At 37.2% G+C, this 19,541-nt stretch overlaps 1 protein-coding gene across 2 annotated transcripts in view; it reads right to left on the bottom strand.

Moving 5' to 3' along the window:
* Positions 1-17,933, bottom strand: part of FCHO2 (FCH and mu domain containing endocytic adaptor 2) — a 113,452-nt gene extending 95,519 nt beyond the window's left edge. For both annotated transcript variants that reach the window (XM_057541651.1, XM_057541652.1), the window contains exons 1-2: positions 17,782-17,933; positions 2,822-2,913 (exon numbers count right to left, since the gene is read on the bottom strand). In XM_057541651.1, coding sequence (XP_057397634.1) covers positions 2,822-2,913; positions 17,782-17,814 — 125 coding nt within the window. In that variant the 5' untranslated portion in view covers positions 17,815-17,933. The remainder of the gene's footprint in view (positions 1-2,821; positions 2,914-17,781) is intronic.
* Positions 17,934-19,541: the final 1,608 nt, after the last annotated feature.

Here is a 19,541-nt window from a genome sequence, read left to right as displayed (position 1 = left end):
AGGGAAGAAAGAAAGGAGCAAAGGAGAAAGGGAGGAGAAATGAAGGAAGCATGGAAGTGGGGAGGAGAGGATGAGGATATGAGAGAAAGAAAGTCTGAATGACTAAATTAAGAAGTTATTTAACCTTTCTGGGTCCCAATTTTCTTATCTATAAAATAGGACTTAGAGTTTTGACAATTAAATGAGACAATGTATGCAAAGTCCTTAGTGCATAGCATATGTTTATGTCTATCTTTTCTTCCTTTCTTTATCATTCACTCCTTCAAGAAATATGAGTATCCAATTGTGCCAGGCTCTGTGCTAGGCACTGGATACAACAGAATATTGTATACTGTTCCCCTATAAGGAACAGAAACAATAACAAATAACAAAAATAAGTAATTACAACATTTTATAAATACTACAAAGAGATATATGATGTTGAGAGAGATTACAATAAGTGATTTTGACCTAGTCAGAGAGATTAGCAAAGGCATCCCTGGAGAAGTGAGCACACTGCTGACCCCTTAAGGTCAGCATGTACAAACAAGGACTAAGCATGTACAAAATCTGGACTGAAAAAAAGCCTGTAAATAAAATAGCCAATGTCTCTGGAGAGGAAAAAGGAGTCTGAATAAAGAGGAGTCTAGTGTGAGCTAAAGCTTGAAAGGCAATTTGGGGTCAGACCACACAGTTCTGTCTTAAGAGCAATAGGAAGCCTCTGAAATGTTTTAAACAAGGAGGAGTAACAAACTGATCTGTAGTTTGGAAAAAAAAAAAAAAACACTCCAATTACAGTACAGAGAATAAGTTGCAGGAGAACAAGAATGAATGCAGATAGGCCAGTTAGGTGCTACTGCTGCAGTCCAGGCAACAATAATGATAGCTTGGATCAGGACAGTGATGTTAGAAATTCATTCTATCAAAAAATCTTTACTGAGGACCTACTAAGGGCCGAGCTCTATCCTAAGTGCAGGAGAATGAACAATAAGCAAAAAAGACAAAAAAAAAAAAAAACCCTGACCTTGTGGGGCTTATAGTCTAGTGGGGAGAAACAGACAGACAAATAAATAAGTAAAATATCACTTATATCTGGTGGTTGTTAAGTGCTATGAAGAAAAATAAAGTAGGGAAGGGGGAGTGAAAGGAGGTGTTGTCTCACTGACCACAGAATCATTAAGGGGTCAGATTCTGAGCAAAGAAGGGATGACCCAGGAGTCCTGGACTTCTTTTTTTTTTTTTTTTAATTTTATTTATTTATTTATTTATTTTATATATGGCTGTGTTGGGTCTTCGTTTCTGTGCGAGGGCTTTCTCCAGCTGTGGCAAGTGGGGGCCACTCCTCATCGCGGTGCGCAGGCCTCTCACTGTCGCGGCCTCTCCCGTTGCGGAGCACAGGCTCCAGACGCGCAGGCTCAGCAGCTGTGGCTCACGGGCCCAGCCACTCCGCGGCATGTGGGATCCTCCCAGACCAGGGCTCGAACCCGTGTCCCCTGCATTGGCAGGCAGACTCTCAACCACTGCGCCACCAGGGAAGCCCCTGGACTTCTTAACTGACATAAATAGGGCTAAAAAGCGTAATTACCACTGCTCTGTTGGTCTCAAGGTAGACAATTATAGTAGTAATGTAAGTATTGGGGGAGAACGAGGCTAGGGGATGTGCCAGGAGATGCAGAGTTCTAGAGTCTCTCCTTTTACTCTTTCCAGTGACGAAAAGTGAGCCAGTGAGGGACAGCTTTATCCACAGCACTTAGGGCGTTATGGTCCCCCTTTTAACTCCAGTAGAAAGATGGAAGCCAAAGAGGATTTGTCTAACATGGAATAGTTTGTTCCCCAATTCCTACCAGTTGACAAACTCCATGAAGCAGAAGCTGCCTCTTTATCCCCAAAATCCAGACAAGTGCCTGGCACACAGCAGATACGGGATATATATTGAAAGAATAAATGAATGAAGTATTGTATCTAAAGGCAAAGTATGCTTATATTAGCAAGGTAAAGATTTTAAATGTGTTGACATAAAAATTACCAAGTGGGTCCAGCCACAAAATAGCCTTAATCAAATCAAATTATACTGATTTTATCGTATATTAACGCAGATATGTGGAATCTAGAAAAAATTGTACAGATGAACTGCTTTGCAAGGCAGAAATAGAGACACAGATGTAGAGAACAAACATATGGACACCAAGGGGGGAAAGCGGGGTGGTGGTGGTGGGATGAATTGGGAGATTAGGATTGACATATATACACTAATATATATAAAATAGATAACTAATAAGGGCCTGCTATATAAAAAAATAAATAAAATTCAAAAAAAATTATACTGATTTTAATAGTTGTTAATTGACTATTATATTCTAAGAGTAATAAAAAAATTATGTTTCTAAATTTGCACAATTTAAAAACATATACTTAGGACTTTTAAAAAATAAACGTTATAATAATACATAATTAAACTACAAGTTCAGAAAACAGTCTTTTCAAATTATTTTAATGTTTGTTTAGTGACATATTTGTTTAGAGAAATGGTAATATCTTATCCTACAAAATTCCTCAGTTTTTCTACTGTATCACCTTGCTAGCATATTCAATGAAAAATATATAGATAATATTTTCAAGCAGTGATTTGCAAATGAGGAGTTTATCAATGCCACTGACAGCCACTATTTAGCCCTCAGTGTGTAGATGACAGAGAACCACTACTTTAAAGTATAACTATAGTGTACTTTTTAAAAGTGTAACATTACTTTTATCTAAATCCAACTAAAATTTTCTCAATTATTTATATTCTGAAATTTATCTTGATAATGAATTGTTAAATGACTTATTTAAAAATACATACCTTTCTCTTACAAAATCTGCTAGTTCTTTTGTCGATATCTGTCCATATTTCATATTATGGTAAAGGACATCAAAGCCACTATTTTTTTCCCCCTAAAATTTAAAAAGATTTTTAGTTTAACAAAGAGATCAAAATGACTTAAGAATAACTAACATGCAATTCTAATGCTCAAATGAGCTGTTTTTCCTTAATTTAACCATTGTTGCTCTAACTGTATAACTTTAAACTGTAACAAAGGAACACTGTATGCTTTGATAGTTTACAATATATTATATACACATACACATACAACACACACATACACACTCTATAATCACTCATAAGGATATATTAATGAAATTCATCTGAAATTTTAATATAAATGCAGCATAATTTAGAAAAGATAAACAGGGACCTTTTAAAATACATTACCAAATCCCATGTCAATTCCTTTAACCTGCATTGAGGGATTCCTGATTATTTAACTCAGAGTCTATACTTTAAAATAACTGAATCTTGACTTCTGAGTCAAGACAGAATTTACTAATCACATAAGCACTAAATACCACAAAACACTTTATAATCACTAATCTAAGTCTTTCAATAAACTTAAACAACTTGAGATGTGAGAAAAGAGATAAAATTTTAATAAAAGAGCAGTAACAGTCTATTGGCTAGTCCTCAACTAATGGGAAATTAACAGAACTAGACTACTACACAACCCTAGAAAATCCTAATGCCATTTAATCCAATATAAAGCTAAATTAGCAAGTCATAACAAAGAAAACATCAGAAATATCAATTTTATAGGTGAAATGAAAGACTCTTTATAAACTAAGCTCAACAACTCTTTTTGCAGTTAGCAGTTTTTATTTTTCTTCAGTGACAATAATGAAGAACTGAATATATTTGTTGGAAATAGAAAGCAATGCCGTAAGCAAGTGTTATGCAAACTGAAACTTAATTTTCCACAGTCCACCAAAAACAGGAAACATATTATAGGAACTTCCTGCTAAGTTGAAGTGATCCCTAATAAACCTGCCAGCTAATATAGCAAGTAATTAATCTGTTATACATACAATGAATTAAAACATCATATTTGTAATAAGATAATACAAATAATATCCCTAGCATTTTGAACATCCATTTCCATTTATCAAGAATATAAAATAAAACTATAGTCTCCTATAAATCTAAACACATCCATTTGGCTTCTACAATTTTTCATGTTTAAAATAAAGAAAAAAATCTGTGATCTAACTTTAGTTCTTTACTTTCTCTGGGTTTTTCATGCAAATTTATTCCAGTCAAAATAATATTCTCTGAAATAACCATTAACACTAGTCTATAGCAAGCAAAAATAACATCATCATGCAGATTAGTATATTTATAGACAAAATAATCAAGGGCCTGAATCCTCCAAGGGATCCATTCCATTACTTGAATATAATACAGAAACTACAAATAATTAAACTATCCACCAACTCCCATAACACAGTCATGAACCCTGAAAAAAACAAATCTGAAATCTAAAACTATAAAATCCAAAGTCTGGAGCTCTCAGTCCCCAAAGTTCTCCCCTGACAACTACCAGTTTTCATTTGCACATAATTCTAACAAGTCAGGTTACCTGAGTTCCCAATATGTATTATGCATATTCATCATGCATATTCAAATTAGAAATGAGCTGGTACTGAAGGGCTATTCAAACAAGCACACAGACTATTAGAAGAAATAATATTTACCATCTCTCTTTTTTAAAGAAAACAAGAAAACTTGGAGATCATCTAGTAACTGGGGCAATAAGGTCCTGAGCATTTTGTTTCACTGTTACAGTACTGTAAACATTAATCAATCAAGAAAAGGTTAAAAAAAAAAAGGGGGGGGCCGAATTCCCTGGCGGTCCAGTGGTTAGGACTCCACGTTTCCACTGCAAGGGGCCCAGGCTGGATCCCTGGTTGGGGAACTAAGATCCCGCAAGCCGCGCAACCACGGCCAAAAAAAAAAAAGGTTAAATTACATTCAGCAACCTAGGTTCTTATTAAGAAGTTCTCAAAAAGTAAGCTCTTTATTTGGGAAGTTCAGATATGCAAATAGCATATTACTTAAAATTACCAATAGAGGAAATGAGATTTATTAATTTCTTTACCATTCAATATAACAATATTATTACAGTAACAGTAATATAATATACGTTTGGAAACAGTACTAGCTATTCCATCCCTCAGGTCTTCACTTGGAAAGAGAAGGAAAAATACCAAGGAGGATGTGAAGCTGAAAAGGTCTGCTTCAAGAGGCACTAACGACTAAACATAAACACGCTGCATGATTACAAATCCATGTGTCATTTCTTCCTATTTGGGTATTCATTCATTTACTGAGTTCTAAAAAATGTAGTAAGCCTGATTCTAGGCACTGTTTTCTTAATTTCATAAATCTATTAACACAAACATTTATTGATCATTAACTTTTTCTCTGGCATAAACTAAACAAAAATTGTAATACTTCAAATGGCTCTCTCTCTCTCCACATACACACACACACACACACACACACACACACACACACACTCTCTCACACAAATATACATGCATCTTTAAAAAGAAAAAACTTCAAAGTCAAGTACCAACCAAGAACCCAGGCCTATTGTAACCTTGTCAAAACCTTACTTTACAGCTTCTGATAAGAGATGACAGTGTATCAAATATACACATATCTATACATATGTGAAAAAATACAGTAGGAGACAAGAGCATTGGAGCTCAGGTCTAGACCTATTTGGCTTCAGTGTCTTCACCTGAAAAAAAACTGGAAATTCTGGGGAAATGGGGAAGACCACTCTTGAAACTGGCAATCGTAACTCATATTTCTGTCACCATTTGAGATTACCCAGTTTTTTTTAACTAAAAGTACCCCCATGTAGGTTCTATTCATTTTTTAATAGCCATCAATGTTTTTAGTCTAATTCAAAGACAAGTAAAATAACAGGAAATATTTCTGAATTACATATCCATTTTATCACCCTAGACCTTGAAGTGGATATGTTCCTATCATTTTCTTTTTTTTAATTTAATTTTTATTTTATATTGGAGTATAGTTGATTTACAATGTTCTGTTAGTTTCAGGTGTACAGAAAAGTGGTTCAGTTATACATATACATATACCCATTCTTTTTCAGATTCTTTTCCCATATAGATTATTACAGAATACTGAGTATAGTTCCCTGTGCTACACAGTAGGTCCTGTTGATTATCTATTTTACATATAGTAATGTGTGTATGTTAATCCCAAACTCCTAATTTATCCCCCCACACACACACCTTTCCCCTTTGGTAACCACAAGTTTATCATTTTCAACTCAAAAATTTTTTTTCTTAACATATTCTGTTAACTCAAGCAAGTAGAACTTGCTTTTTCTTGGCTAACTAAAATATACAAATGTACAAGTAAGTTGACGACAGAGTTTTATTATCAAAAAGAATTACAACTAAAGATGTTTTCTGGTCTTCAATATTTTACTAAAACTGTAAATGTGCACGCCCTTTAATCCAGCAATTCCACTTTTAGAAATCTATACCACAAAAACACACAAAGATAAATGTGGAAAAATATTCACTGCAGTACTGTTTATAATTGTGAAAAAACAGAACTCAAAAACATCCATTAACATTACTGGTTAAACAAATGATAGTATATCCTACAATGAAATACATATAGTGTTTTCTAATTGCAGTAAAAAAAAATTGCAGTACATTTTAAAGTATTAATTTCTTAAATCTGCCCAGATATACATAATGTCAGTGAGAAAAAAAGCAAGTTGCGATTATTCATAAAAGCCAAAAATAATCTAATGTTGGGAACAACCTAAATGTCCCAAACTGATGAATGGAGAGACAAAATGAGGTAGACCCACACAATAGAATACAAATCAGCAATAAATAGGAACAAACACTGACACATGACTTTATGGATTAACCTCATAAAAACTTTACTAACTGAAAGAAGCCAGACACAAGAGACCATATATTGTATGATTCCATTTATACGAAATGTTCAGAATAGGCAAATCTATAGAGAAAGAAAGTGGATTAGTGGCCACCTAGAGCTGAGGGTAGAAAAGAGCATTAACTGTCAATGGGCATGAGGGATCTAATTATTGGGAGGATGATTATGTTCTAAAATTAATGATGGCTGCACCACTCAGTAAAGTTAAATTGGGTAGATTTTATGATATGTAAAATGTGCTTCAATAAATTTTGTTTTAAACCATGGTATGAAACAGTATACATAAAATTTCATCTCCATTGAAAAAATAACAGGTTGCATATATTCATACAAACAGAATCTGAAGGCATATACAGCAAACTATTAACAACAAATTATTTCTGGAAAATGGAATAATGAGCATGGGTTAACTTTCTAATAAAAAAAATAATAAACAAGTCAAGTCTTTAATACAGGAGTAACAGAGCTAAAAGCCATACTGACAAGCAGTTGCAAAATGCAATTTTCTCCCAAGTACACTACAATTGTTGACATAAAATCTTGATTATCAACGGCCAATATTTTTTCTTCTTCTGATCAAATTTTTATTCTTTTTAATAACAATTTTATTGAGATATAATTCACACACCATACAATTTGGCCATTTAAAGTGTACAATGCAAAAAATGTTAGTATATTTACAGACTTGTGCCACCATCACTACAATCAATTTTAGAACACCAAAAAGAAATCCAAACCTGAATAGCTAGATTTTTAACAGCAGGTGTTTACTCATCAGTGATGAGCTTATTTTCAGCTAGCATATTCATTAGCTTAATCAACATGTAAGAAATTACGTATGTCCACAAAAAAATCAGTATACTAATGTTTATAGCAGCATTATTCATAATAAAGGTGAAAACAACCTAAATGTCCATCAACTAACAAATATAGCAATGTGATATACCCATGCACTGGAATTTATTCAGCCATAAAATAAATGAAATATTCAGGTTCGAGCCTGGTCCAGGAAGATCTCACATGCCGCGGAGCAACTAAGCCCGTGCGCCACAACTACTGAGCCTGCACTCTAGAGCCCGCGTGCCACAACCACTGAGCCCACATGCTGCAACTACTGAGCCCACATGCTGCAACTACTGAAGCCCACGCGCCTAGAGCCCGTGCTCCGCAACAAGAGAAACCACCGCAATGAGAAGCCAGCGCACAACGAAGAGTAGCCCCCACTCACCGCAACTAGAGAAAACCCACGCGCAGCAACGAAGACCCAATGCAGCCAAAAATAAAATAAAATGAATAAATTTATAAAAAAGAAATGAAATATTGATACATGCCATAATATTGATGAACCTTGAAAACATTATGCTAAGAGAAAGAAGCCAGTCACAAAAGACCACATACTATATGATTCCCCTCCTATTCCCCTCCTATTCAAGTCCAAAATAGAGAAATCTATAGAAACAGAAAGTAGATTAGTGTATTGCTTGAGATGGGGTGAAGGTGAGACATGGGGTGATAAAAGGTATGGGATTTCTTTTTGAGGTAATGAAAATTTTTGAGGTAATTTAAAACTGACTATGATGATGGTTTGCACGTATCTGTGAACATTACCAAAACCACTAAACAATACACTTTAAAAGATGAACTGTATGGTTCACAAAATATATTTCAATAAAGTTGTCAAAAAAGTTAAATAAACAATATTTTATCTTTTTTAATCAATAAATTCTAGCAGGGAAATTTTCAGTATTAACTGACAAAAACAGCTACTAACACCATTGCTGACCCAAGGAGGACAATTACAATGAAGGTTTACACCAAGATAGGATCTTGTCTCTGCCAATCGCAATGCACTTTGTGAAGAGGTAGCATTTCCATAGAAAGTTTCCCGAATGTGACTTGAGCTAAATAAAATCTTGTTATAATCCAATATAAACAGGTGTAAAAATCTTTTTAATAATTCCTAACATGAAGTGGGAAAAAAAAAAGTTTCATTATCCTTTAAAGATGGAAATCCAGAATCACACAGGTCCTTTAAGAGAACACAAACTTAGTACCTATTGTGTCCCCTAAATACTCTAATTGAAGTAAGATGACTGCAATTACCAGTTTGATGTGTATCAGTCCAGATTCCTTTTTGCATACATACAGAAATATGTTACTGCTTAATATGAAAATGAGATCATGTTATGCATATTGTTTTGCATCTAAATTATCAATTAAAGTGAAATTTAACTGAAAAGATAACTAAGTTATAAGTAAGGTCACCAAGTCACTAATAATGTACCGATTTTCTTCTGGTCTAATATAGAGTCTACAAGTGAGATATCCTTGAAATTTCAAGTTAAAAAGTTTAAGTCATCAAATCTATTTTGGTAACTCAAAACATCTTTTTCTGGTTGATCTTATAACTTTATACTTTAAAAAAATTTTAATAGACAAAATGCAATCAAAACACAAAATATTTCCACTTGAAGAAAAAAATGCACTCCTCTATTAACAATGCTATGAAATTCCTATTTTAATGAAAATGGAACTGTTAACATATCTGGGTTTTAGAGAGCCACGGAAAGTAATAGTGTAAAAGCACAAAACTATAAATCCCATAGATTTTAATTAAGGCTTTGAAACTTCTCCTTCAAAGAACTTTTAAGGGCAACAGTAAATCCAGCACTAAAATTAAAAACATGGATGTTCTTCACTTTTGATAAGTCCGAGAACTAGAAAAATAGGCAAAAGATTAAGTGTGTACACTGTATAACCGGGCTATTCATTAAAACATTGATTTTACCTCGTTTCCTTTTTAATCAAAAAAATTTTTTTTTGGAAGGAGAAAAGAAGGGTCAGGAGGTACTATCATGTGAACAGCAATAACATGCCTAAGCTTCCTCTCAACTCTAAGCTGCCTCAAAAATAAATAAATAAATATCATCATTTCCTACCTCTCTACATTTTCCTTTTACTCTAGCTCTTACTGACATTTATTAGGTAACCTTGGACAAGCCACTGTAAAATATACCATTAATGTGTGCCTGATGTAATCTCACTTTATCCTGCCTTCTCTGAAAAACATGATGAAACACTTAACTAATTCTGGAGATATTTTTTTGCTTTGAAGAATGGCCCCTCTAGTGAAGAATCTTCTAGACATTTTTGATAGGAATTCAACAAATATGCAATGACAGCCCTCCAGGTCTGTTTCTGCCTTGAAAACTGCTAGGAAGAAAAGAATAAAATACATGCACACAGTTTTTCTACAGGCAAACAGGACATTCAACCACAAGTTATAATCTCTTCTAATCAATGTTCTATTTATGTATTAAAATTGTCACACAAGATCACTAAAACTATTCTTCAGAGCTCTTGTCAAGATATTGCTAAAGCAGAAAACAGTGATTAAAACGTAGAATGAACATTGCTCAGCAGTCAGAACAAAAGTTACTCAAACACATCTGTCCACTGAGTGAAGGAAACAAATCTTATTACTTAAAAAAATCATTTTCTCACCCCTCAAATACTCCTCCCTAATCTTTTAAATTACAACTCAGCTCTTCCAATTAGTTAAACCCTTCAAGCCATCTAAAAAGATACCATATAGACACAACAAAAATAGCAGAAGCAAATAGTTTTGAGCTAATGTTTTCTTTTATCTTGCAAATTTTCTGTAATATTCTGTAAATAAATGTAGTTTTCATTACTTTCAAAATGAAAAATAAAATAAAACAACAATTTCAGCTTTCTCAAAAACTTTTCAATCTATGCTTGGAAAGACACACAAGGCTACCTTCTTAATCTGACATTCTGTTCACGTTAATACTTAAATCTCCAGTCCTCATAATTCATAAATGGAAAAAACAAAACTGTAAGTAACCTAAATGTCCAAAAGGGGAATGCTATAAAAAAATTACATCTTATCCATTCCATGAAACCTATACTGAAAATATTTTCAAAGAATCCTTAATCACATGAGAAAAATGCTTTGATGTTAATATCATTTGAAATTACCAAGATACAGAACTATATAGTAGAACCTGTTTTGAATTTTACATTTCCAAAGAAAATCTTAGAGGACAGAGTGAAAGGCTTTAGATAATTTTTATTTTCTTATGTGTTTTAACTATCACATAAAAAGTTATAAATAAAAAAGAAAAACATCTTCACTGGCTGTTATTTCAACCAACTAAAAACTAACACTTCTTATTTAAGGCCCCAGCACCACCAATTTGCTTGTACCTTCCTATCTTTTCCCTAAAGTCAAGCAAACATGCTTGTCATATCTTCCATAATTTTACTCCTGCAATTCCACTAAGAAGCATGGGCATGACGGAAATGAGGGAATTGTGTACCTCAACTTCATCACACAGTTCACTAATCACTTCCCAATTTAATCCTCTCTGCCTCTGGCCATTCCAGCAACATTCTCTAGTCTCTTTATCAACAGATAGACAGCTGACCCTTGAGCAACATAGGCTTGAACTGCGCAGGTCCACTTACACGTGGATTTTTTTCAACAGTAAATACTACAGTACTACTTGAATCCGCGGATGTGGAATCGCGGTTATGGGGGAACCATGGATAGGAAGGGCCAACTATAATAACTATAAGTTATACTCTGATCTTCAACTGCACAGGGGTCAGCACCCCTAACCCTCACATTGTTCAAAGGTCAACTGTAATTACAGGTCTCCATTACTGTTTTGCTTTTGTTTTCCCTAACATCTGACCAATTTTTGCTTATCTCTCTGAACCAGATTCCTACTAAAATTCTTCCAATTCAAATATCTTTTCATTCTTCCACACTAGATAAATTGAAAGCCAAGCCTTTATTCCTTTTTCCGTATGTCTCCATGCCATTGTATTTGTATACAAACTTCTTAGGGTGCTTCTGTTAATTGTTTGAGAATTATAAAATCAGGATGGATAATCTCAGGATATCCCATGACTCAAAAAATTACTTCCAAAATATGTGTGTGTGTGTGTGTGTGTATAAAATATGTATTTCCAAAGGGCTTATGGTAATCAGAAGTGCAGGATGACACAAAGCATACTCTTCTCCCATGCCTTTGCCAAAATAATTTAAGTAGTTCTGAAAGGATTAGAACCTTTAGGATTTAGTCTGTAGGGCTGGAAAAGAACCCAGACAGCAAATTTTTATCACTCCATATCAATCCTCTAAAATCCTTCCCCTAAATTAAACTTATGCACACTAAATCAGCATCAATTTCTTAATTTCAATGATTAAGGCAAAAACAAACAAACAAAAACACCCTTCCACCGCCCACCCACCCCCCAAAAAACACCTAACGGCCTGACAATAATATTTAGTTCCATCTAAAATACTATAATTTTGGGCTTCCCTGATGGCACAGTGGTTAAGAATCCACCTGTCAATGCAGGGGACACAGGTTCGAGCCCTGGTCTGGGAAGATCCCATATGCCACTGAGCAACTAAGCCCGTGCGCCACAACTACTGAGCCTGCGCTCTAGAGCCCGCGAGCCACAACTACTGAGCCCGAGTGCCACAACTACTGAGCCCACGAGCCCACGCGACTAGAGCCCGTGCTCTGCAACAAGAGAAGCCACCACAATGAGAAGCCCGCACACCACAACGAAGAGTAGCCCCCGCTCGCCACAACTAGAGAAAGCCCGCGCACAGCAACGAAGACCCAACGCAGCCAAAAATAAAATTTTAAAATAATAAAAATAAATTAAATAAAATACTATAGTTTTATAATATCTACCTGTCAAGTCTATTTGAACCAAGTTAGATGAATCTGTAGTTTGAATTTTCATAGCTTGTTGCAGTTGAAAATAGTTTGGGCATGGCTAACTGGCTAACAGTTATACAATAACACATTTTAACATGTATGTTATTTGCTTGTATATACAGAGGTTAGTTCTGGAAAGCTACATAAGAAATTGGTAACAGTGATTACCTTTTGAGAGATCTTGGTGGGTGGATAAAAGGAAGATTTTATACTACATTCCCTTTTGTACCTTTTAAATACTAAACCATGTAAATTTTGCAAATTGGTTAATTACTCTATATATGTAAACATACAAACCTACACACTTTAAAAATTTTAGTATATCATCTGATGGGATCAGATCCTAAGCAGGTACCCCAAACTACAATATTTGGAAATTTCAAGTAATAAAAAGTCTATATTCTGAGTTTCTATGGTCACCTCAACTAATTTTCTAAAGATGTGTATTTTAAAATTTTTATATGGATAAAAAACCCCAAAGAATATGTGTGTGGGGGGGGGGGCTGTTAGTCTCTCATGTAGGATACTAAATTTCAACTAAATAACCAAGCAAAAATATAATAATGTTTTGCATTCCAAAGTCCTATTAATAGAAACTCCAGATTTTTAAAAACATTTTAATCCTCCCAGTTTATCCATGTAATGACAGATCAAATTTTGGATATACAGTATTATGCCTCTTATATAAGGGACTTGGGCATCATGTAGATTTTGGTATTGGTCCTGGAACCGATCTCCCAAGGATACCAAGAGGTTACTTTATTTAAAAGTAAAGCATGACAATACCAGTGAAATCAATAGATAAATGGTATGAGGCTTCTGTACTGGTTAATCAGAAAAAGAAATTTAAAAAGAAAAAAGAAATAAGGAAAAACTTCAGAACAAAAATACCTAAGGTAATTGTTATTCATTCATTCTTGATGTGCTGAATGGAGATCTTTGGAAAAAGTCACCTAACTAAAAATGTCACTTCATTACAATGTGATGTATGCTAAAGAATACTTGGTGTCTTTGGGGGAATACTTTATATCTTATATAGATTGGGATTACTATGTAAAATGAAGTTTATAAGGTATTTAAATCAGGTATGCTGTGCTCACTTGTTTTTTCCCCTTAAGTAATTATCGCTATGAAATCCATTCCTTAAAAAAAACTTTTTAACTCTTGAATTAAATAATTTGGACTTATATAAAAATATAAAGCCATTTTAATCACTATACTGTAAGGCTGACATATATAATCAAGAGTATTATAAACTAGTACTTGACTCTTTGAGAAAGAAGCAGCAGATGGAGAAACTTCTTCAGTGCAATATTTGTCAATACCTTTTTGAAGTTAAATAATCTTTTGAAGGACTAACTGTTTTTATATATTAAAGGTAACAGTGTGGATTTCTGTTATCAACATTTTTTTTTGCTGTCCAATTTTAATAGAAAGAAAAACATTTTCAACTTGATTATCTTTTTGACACTATACTTTGTGGCAAAAACTGACTTATCAGCAACAAAACACCTGCTGTGTAGGAAGTTCGGGATATTTTTTTTCTTCAAAGTACAGTATTAGGTAAAGGAATTTGTAATGCAGCATATAGTTTTACTTTAAGAAAAACTACAAAGAAACAGGCAGCATGTGCTGCTTTCAAAAGAACTTGAAGAGAGTTTGAATGATTCAAATTTTCCTCTAACAAAATGCCACAACAAAAAGATCTGTCTTTTTATATGTAGGGGAAAAAACAATTAACAGCTTGTTTGGTTAGAAACCTAAAACTTTAAAGGTTCCCATTAACTCACTTTGACAAGTTTTATTTTGTTTTGACATTAGGGGAGAAAAGTGAAATTAATATTACAAATTCTCTATTTTAAGAAATTTTTTATAAATGATTCAGAAATAGGTAAAATTTTAAGTTGTCTTAAAGAGACATCTAAAAAAAAAAAAAAAAAAAAGAGACATCTAACAAATTCTGAGAAGTTATTTAGTTCCCAGAGTTTCCTAATTCATTTAGCCCTCCTTTGGAGCTTTTTAAGGTCCAATTTAGAGCTTTCACCCCCAACCAGGAAGTAAAATAAAAGGCAGTATATTTTAACTATTTGTACTCAATATTGGAAGTGAAGGCAAACACTAAAACACAAATTAGACTTGGGATTCTCTCTAGATTTCAGATAACCAAATTTATTTCCATGCCTCTACTAAGAGGGAAAACAAGGGGCACACAAAAACCTGCAAAAAATGTTCATAAAGCATTATTCATAAAATAGCCAAAACGTCAAAAAAGGCTATGTTCAAAACTCAATGAACACAAAACAAAGATAACCTTAAAATGTTAATGTGCAATTTTGAATTAAGTTAGCAAACTTCAAAAACACATTCATGCATCCAAAAATACAAAACAGGACTTCCCTGGTGGTGCAGTGGTTAAGAATCCACCTGCCAATGCAGGCAACATGGGTTCAAGCCCTGGTCCTGGAAGATCTCACATGCCGCGGAGCAACTAAGCCCGTGTGCCACAACTACTGAGCCTGCACTCTAGAGCCTGCGAGCCACAACTACGGAGCCCACGTGCCGCAACTACTGAAGCCTAGAGTCTGCACACTGCAACAAAGAGTAGCCCCCACTCACTGCAACTAGAGAAAGCCCGTGTGCAGCAACTAAGACCCAACGCAGCCATAAATTAATTAATTAAAAAAAAATACAAAACATTCTAACAACACCAAATTTTAAGTAATCCTTATAGAAGTTTTACAAATTGCCGTTGTAAAACCTGAAGTCTAAAATCAATAGGCTAAATCTAAAATTCATATAGAAAATCAAGGGACCCAGGAGAGCCAAAATAATCTTGAAAAAGAAGAACAAAGTTGGAGCACTTGCACCTCCCCATTCCAAACTTACTACAAAGCTACAGTAATCAAAACAGTGTGGTATTAGCATAAGGATAGATGATGGGATACCAATGAAAATCCAGAAATAAACTCATACGTCTATCGTCAACTAATTTTTGAAAAGAGTGCCAAGACTATCCAATGGAAAAAGAAGAGCCTTTTCAACAAATAGTGCTGGGACAACTAGACCCACATGCAAAAAATGAAGCTGTACCTCTTCCAGCACCGTACACAAAAACTAACTTCAAATGGATCATAAGCCTAAATGTAAGAACGAAAACTACATACAAAATCCATAGAAATAACATAGAAATAAACCTTTGTGATCCTGGGTTAGGAAAGACTTCTTAGATATGACAACAAAAGCATACGTGGTAACAGAAAAATTAGACAAATTGGACTTCATCAAAATTAAAAACTTCTGTGCTTCAAAGAACACCATCAAAAGAGTGAAAAAGACAACCCACAGAATGGGAGAAAATACTTACAAAATCATGTATTGTAAATCAAAACCACAATGAGATATTACTTCACACCCAACCGCTACAATAAAAAAGATAACAAGTGTTGTCCAGCACATGGAAAAACTGGAAACCTCAGACATTGCCAGTGGGATTGTAATATGGTGCAACCACTTTGGAAAATGTTTGGCCGTTCCTCAAAACGTTCAACAGAGAGTTACCATATGACCCAGCAATTCCATTCCCAGAAGAAATTAAGACATATAGCCACATAAAAACTTGTACAGAAATGTTCATAGCATTATTCATAATAGCCAAAATGCACAACCAACCAAATGTCTACCACTGATGTATGGATAAATACAATGTGAGATAGATAGACAGATATAGAGAGAGAGACACACACACTCACCCACACAATGCAATGGAACACTATTTGGCCGTAAAATGGAATTAAGTACTGCATGCTACACCCTGGATGAACCTTGGAAACATGCTAAGTGAAAGAAGCCAGTCACAAAGGACCACATGTATGAACCCATCTATATGATTGTCCAGAACAGACAAATCTACATAGGCAGAAATCTATACATTAGTTGCCTAGGACTGAGGCAAAAAGGAAATGTAGAGTGACTGCTAATGAACACTGGTATTCTTCCTGAGATGATGAAATTGTTCTAAGAGCGTGGTGACATTTGCACAATTCTATGAACATACGAAAAATCCTTGAATTGTTAACTTAAATGGGTGTATTATTCGGCAGGTGAATTGTACCTCAATAAATCTGTTTAAAAAAGAAAAAAAAAAACACCCTAACGTCTAGTATTTATGTCGATTGTGGAAAACAAGGAACATTCAAGACAAATAATTATGAACTGGTTTCATTACTAAGCAAGACCATGCTTGAAACACTCAGAAATTAAGAACTTAAGACATACCTTATTCACTGAAAGAGTACCACTTTAAATATTTCTACGTCTTAACTAAAATGGAATTGTGGCACTCGCAACTGTCAAGCCATAAAATGGGATTCCTGAGATACCTGAGTACACATATTACTTTCCTGTACATGGCTGAACTGTGCTTCCCATTACAGCAAACAATAACTGCACAAAAACACTCCACAGGGAGACTGGGAACTCATTCTCAGAGAACCACCTAACGCTAATACTGAGTTAAAAGGAGGGTGTAGAAAGAATGAGGAAGGGGAAGGAGTACGGGGAACAGGGAGACGTATCGGCGCATTTAAGCCCAAGGAATCTAGTCCATTAAATTCAACTTTTATACGCTTTGTGAACAGGCCCAGAGGCAAAGTCCTGGGCGCAGACCAACGAGCCGAGCTGCGAGGCCGAGAGGAAGTGCTGATCCAGCCCAAGCCCGCACGGGAATTCGTGGGGAAATGGTGGGGGGCCAAAGGGCTAAGATGGGGGCCTGCGGGGCGGGGATGAGGGGAGCCCCTCCGCCCGGTTCCAGCCCGCACTCGCCGGCAGCGCGCAGCTGGGGGCGGCCGCGCCGCGGGCCCGTCGTCCGCGTCCGAGCCGCGGAGCGCGCCGGGCGCCCGGAGTCTCCGGCGGGGCCGGGTGCCGTCTCCCGCCCCATCCGGCGCTTTGTCCCAGCTCGGGCGGCGGGCGGCCCCTCGGCGTCCCCACCGCGGGCTGAGGGGCCGCGCTGACAGCCCCCGCCCCCCGCAAGGGCGGCAAGCCAGCAAATCGCCCGACGGGTTTCATCCAGGCGGGACGCAGCAGGCGGCGGTCGGAGGACGCCGGCCCTGCCCGCGGAGCCGCCGCCGCCGCCCGAAGCGCACGCAGGCCGAGGTCAGGCGCAGAAACCCTCGGACTCCGAAACCCACACAATGTCCAACATCCTTCTCTTACCCAAAAATTCTCAACGAAATGCGCCATGACCATCGTGCCGCCGCCGCGCTGGGTTCCGCGTCCGCGCCCTCCCGCCGCTCCGTAAACACTGGCCCGGCCCCCAAGGCGCCCCCGCCTTTCGCCGCCTCGGCTGCCGCCGCTACCGCCGCCGCCGCCGCCGCCGCCGCCTTCTTCCCGGAGGCCGGCCCGCACCCTCCAGGACGCATGCGCCACCTAGCGGCCGCCGCTGCGGAGCGAACACTCAAACGCCTAGGCTGGGTTGCGCATGCGCCCCGGGCCTCATTGCCGGGTCTTAGTCCGCTCCCTCCCGCCCCAGCGCGGGCACGTCCGAGAAAGAGCATTTTCTTGGGAACGGTGGAGAACCCGGTACCGGAGCAGTCACCCGGGAGACTGTTCGCACCCTTCGCGTGTGCGATGGGTACTGGCTCAGGGACGGAGCGAAGAGAGGGGCCGGCCAGGAACAGTGGAACCCACAGCCAGGCTGCCCTCTCTCTTCCTCCTCGCAAGACTCGCTTCCTGAGCTTTCGAGTATCTCGAAGGTTCCCAAGTCGGTGCAAGCTGGAATGGGGGAAACTTGGCCTCTAGCCGACAGGAGAAGACGCTGAGAAATGGTCAACAGGGTGCTTTTTCTTGATAGGGAATTAAGAACCAAAACAAAACTTTCCGAGGCCGGAAAAGGAGAAAACGCCCTGTCGCCTGAGAGCCCCGGGAGCTGCGCGAGACCCAGGCACCAAGTCCTCGGCCGAGGCCGCTGACCTCTAGCACGCCCGGAGCAAACCAGCCGGGACTGCCGACAGCAGGAACGTGACCCGAAACCAACGAATTTCCCTAACTCAGCCAGTTTTGTCTTTTTTTTTTTTTTAAGTCTCTTGCAGGACTTGTTCATATAAATCCATGGTTCTCCTAGCAACTTGTACATTTTGGAAAAAGAAACAAGTTCAAACACGCCTCGGCATAACAGAGACACTAAATCCCCTTCCCACGCCTTACTTTCCAGAGGTTAAGGGGCAAAAATTAAACCAGATCAATTAGATCCAAAATATGCAGTTCTTGAAGCCAAGCCCGACAAATAGATTTAGTGTAGCTTTAACTGTCCATGCACATCACACCTCCTCGGGTCTTGTGACTTCAAACATGGTGAACACTATACCACTGTTTCTTCATGGCAGATTATTTCCATCCTCAAAAGTAAAAACCAGACAGTGCCTTTCACATGGATGAAGCCGTAAAGTGTTTAATAGGAATCATTGGATAATGGTATTGTGATTATATCTTTTTAAGAATATCTTTTAGGAATATATAGGCTGTAATAATACGACATCTAGGATTTGCTTTAAAATGAGTCATTGAGGGAGGAGGAATGGGTAGGGGTAAAAATGAAACAAGATTGACCATGAGCTGGTCATTCTAGGAGCTAGGCAATGGAAACGTGGTTCACAGTATTACCCTCTTTTTGGTATATGTCTGCTTTTTCCTTTCTTTAAAAAGTCTTCATAATGCTATCATTTACACTAGTTTTTGGGAAAGTCAAACTTAGAAATTTGGTACAATTGTCTAAGCCATTAGTCTAGCATTGTCTTTTGGTTTTTTTTTTTTTCAATTTATTTTTGGCTGCGTTGGGTCTTCGTTGCTGCGTGTGGGCTTTCTCTAGTTGTGGTGAGCGGGGGCTAGTCTTCCTTGCGGTGCGCCGACTTCTCGTGGTGGCTTCTCTTGTTGCAGAGCACGGGCTCTAGGCGCGCTGGCTTCAGTAGTTGTGGCAC

Source organism: Balaenoptera acutorostrata, chromosome 2 (assembly GCF_949987535.1).
Source record: "Balaenoptera acutorostrata chromosome 2, mBalAcu1.1, whole genome shotgun sequence".
Taxonomy (NCBI): Eukaryota; Metazoa; Chordata; class Mammalia; order Artiodactyla; family Balaenopteridae; genus Balaenoptera; species Balaenoptera acutorostrata.
This window is presented reverse-complemented; position numbering and strand designations above follow the sequence as displayed.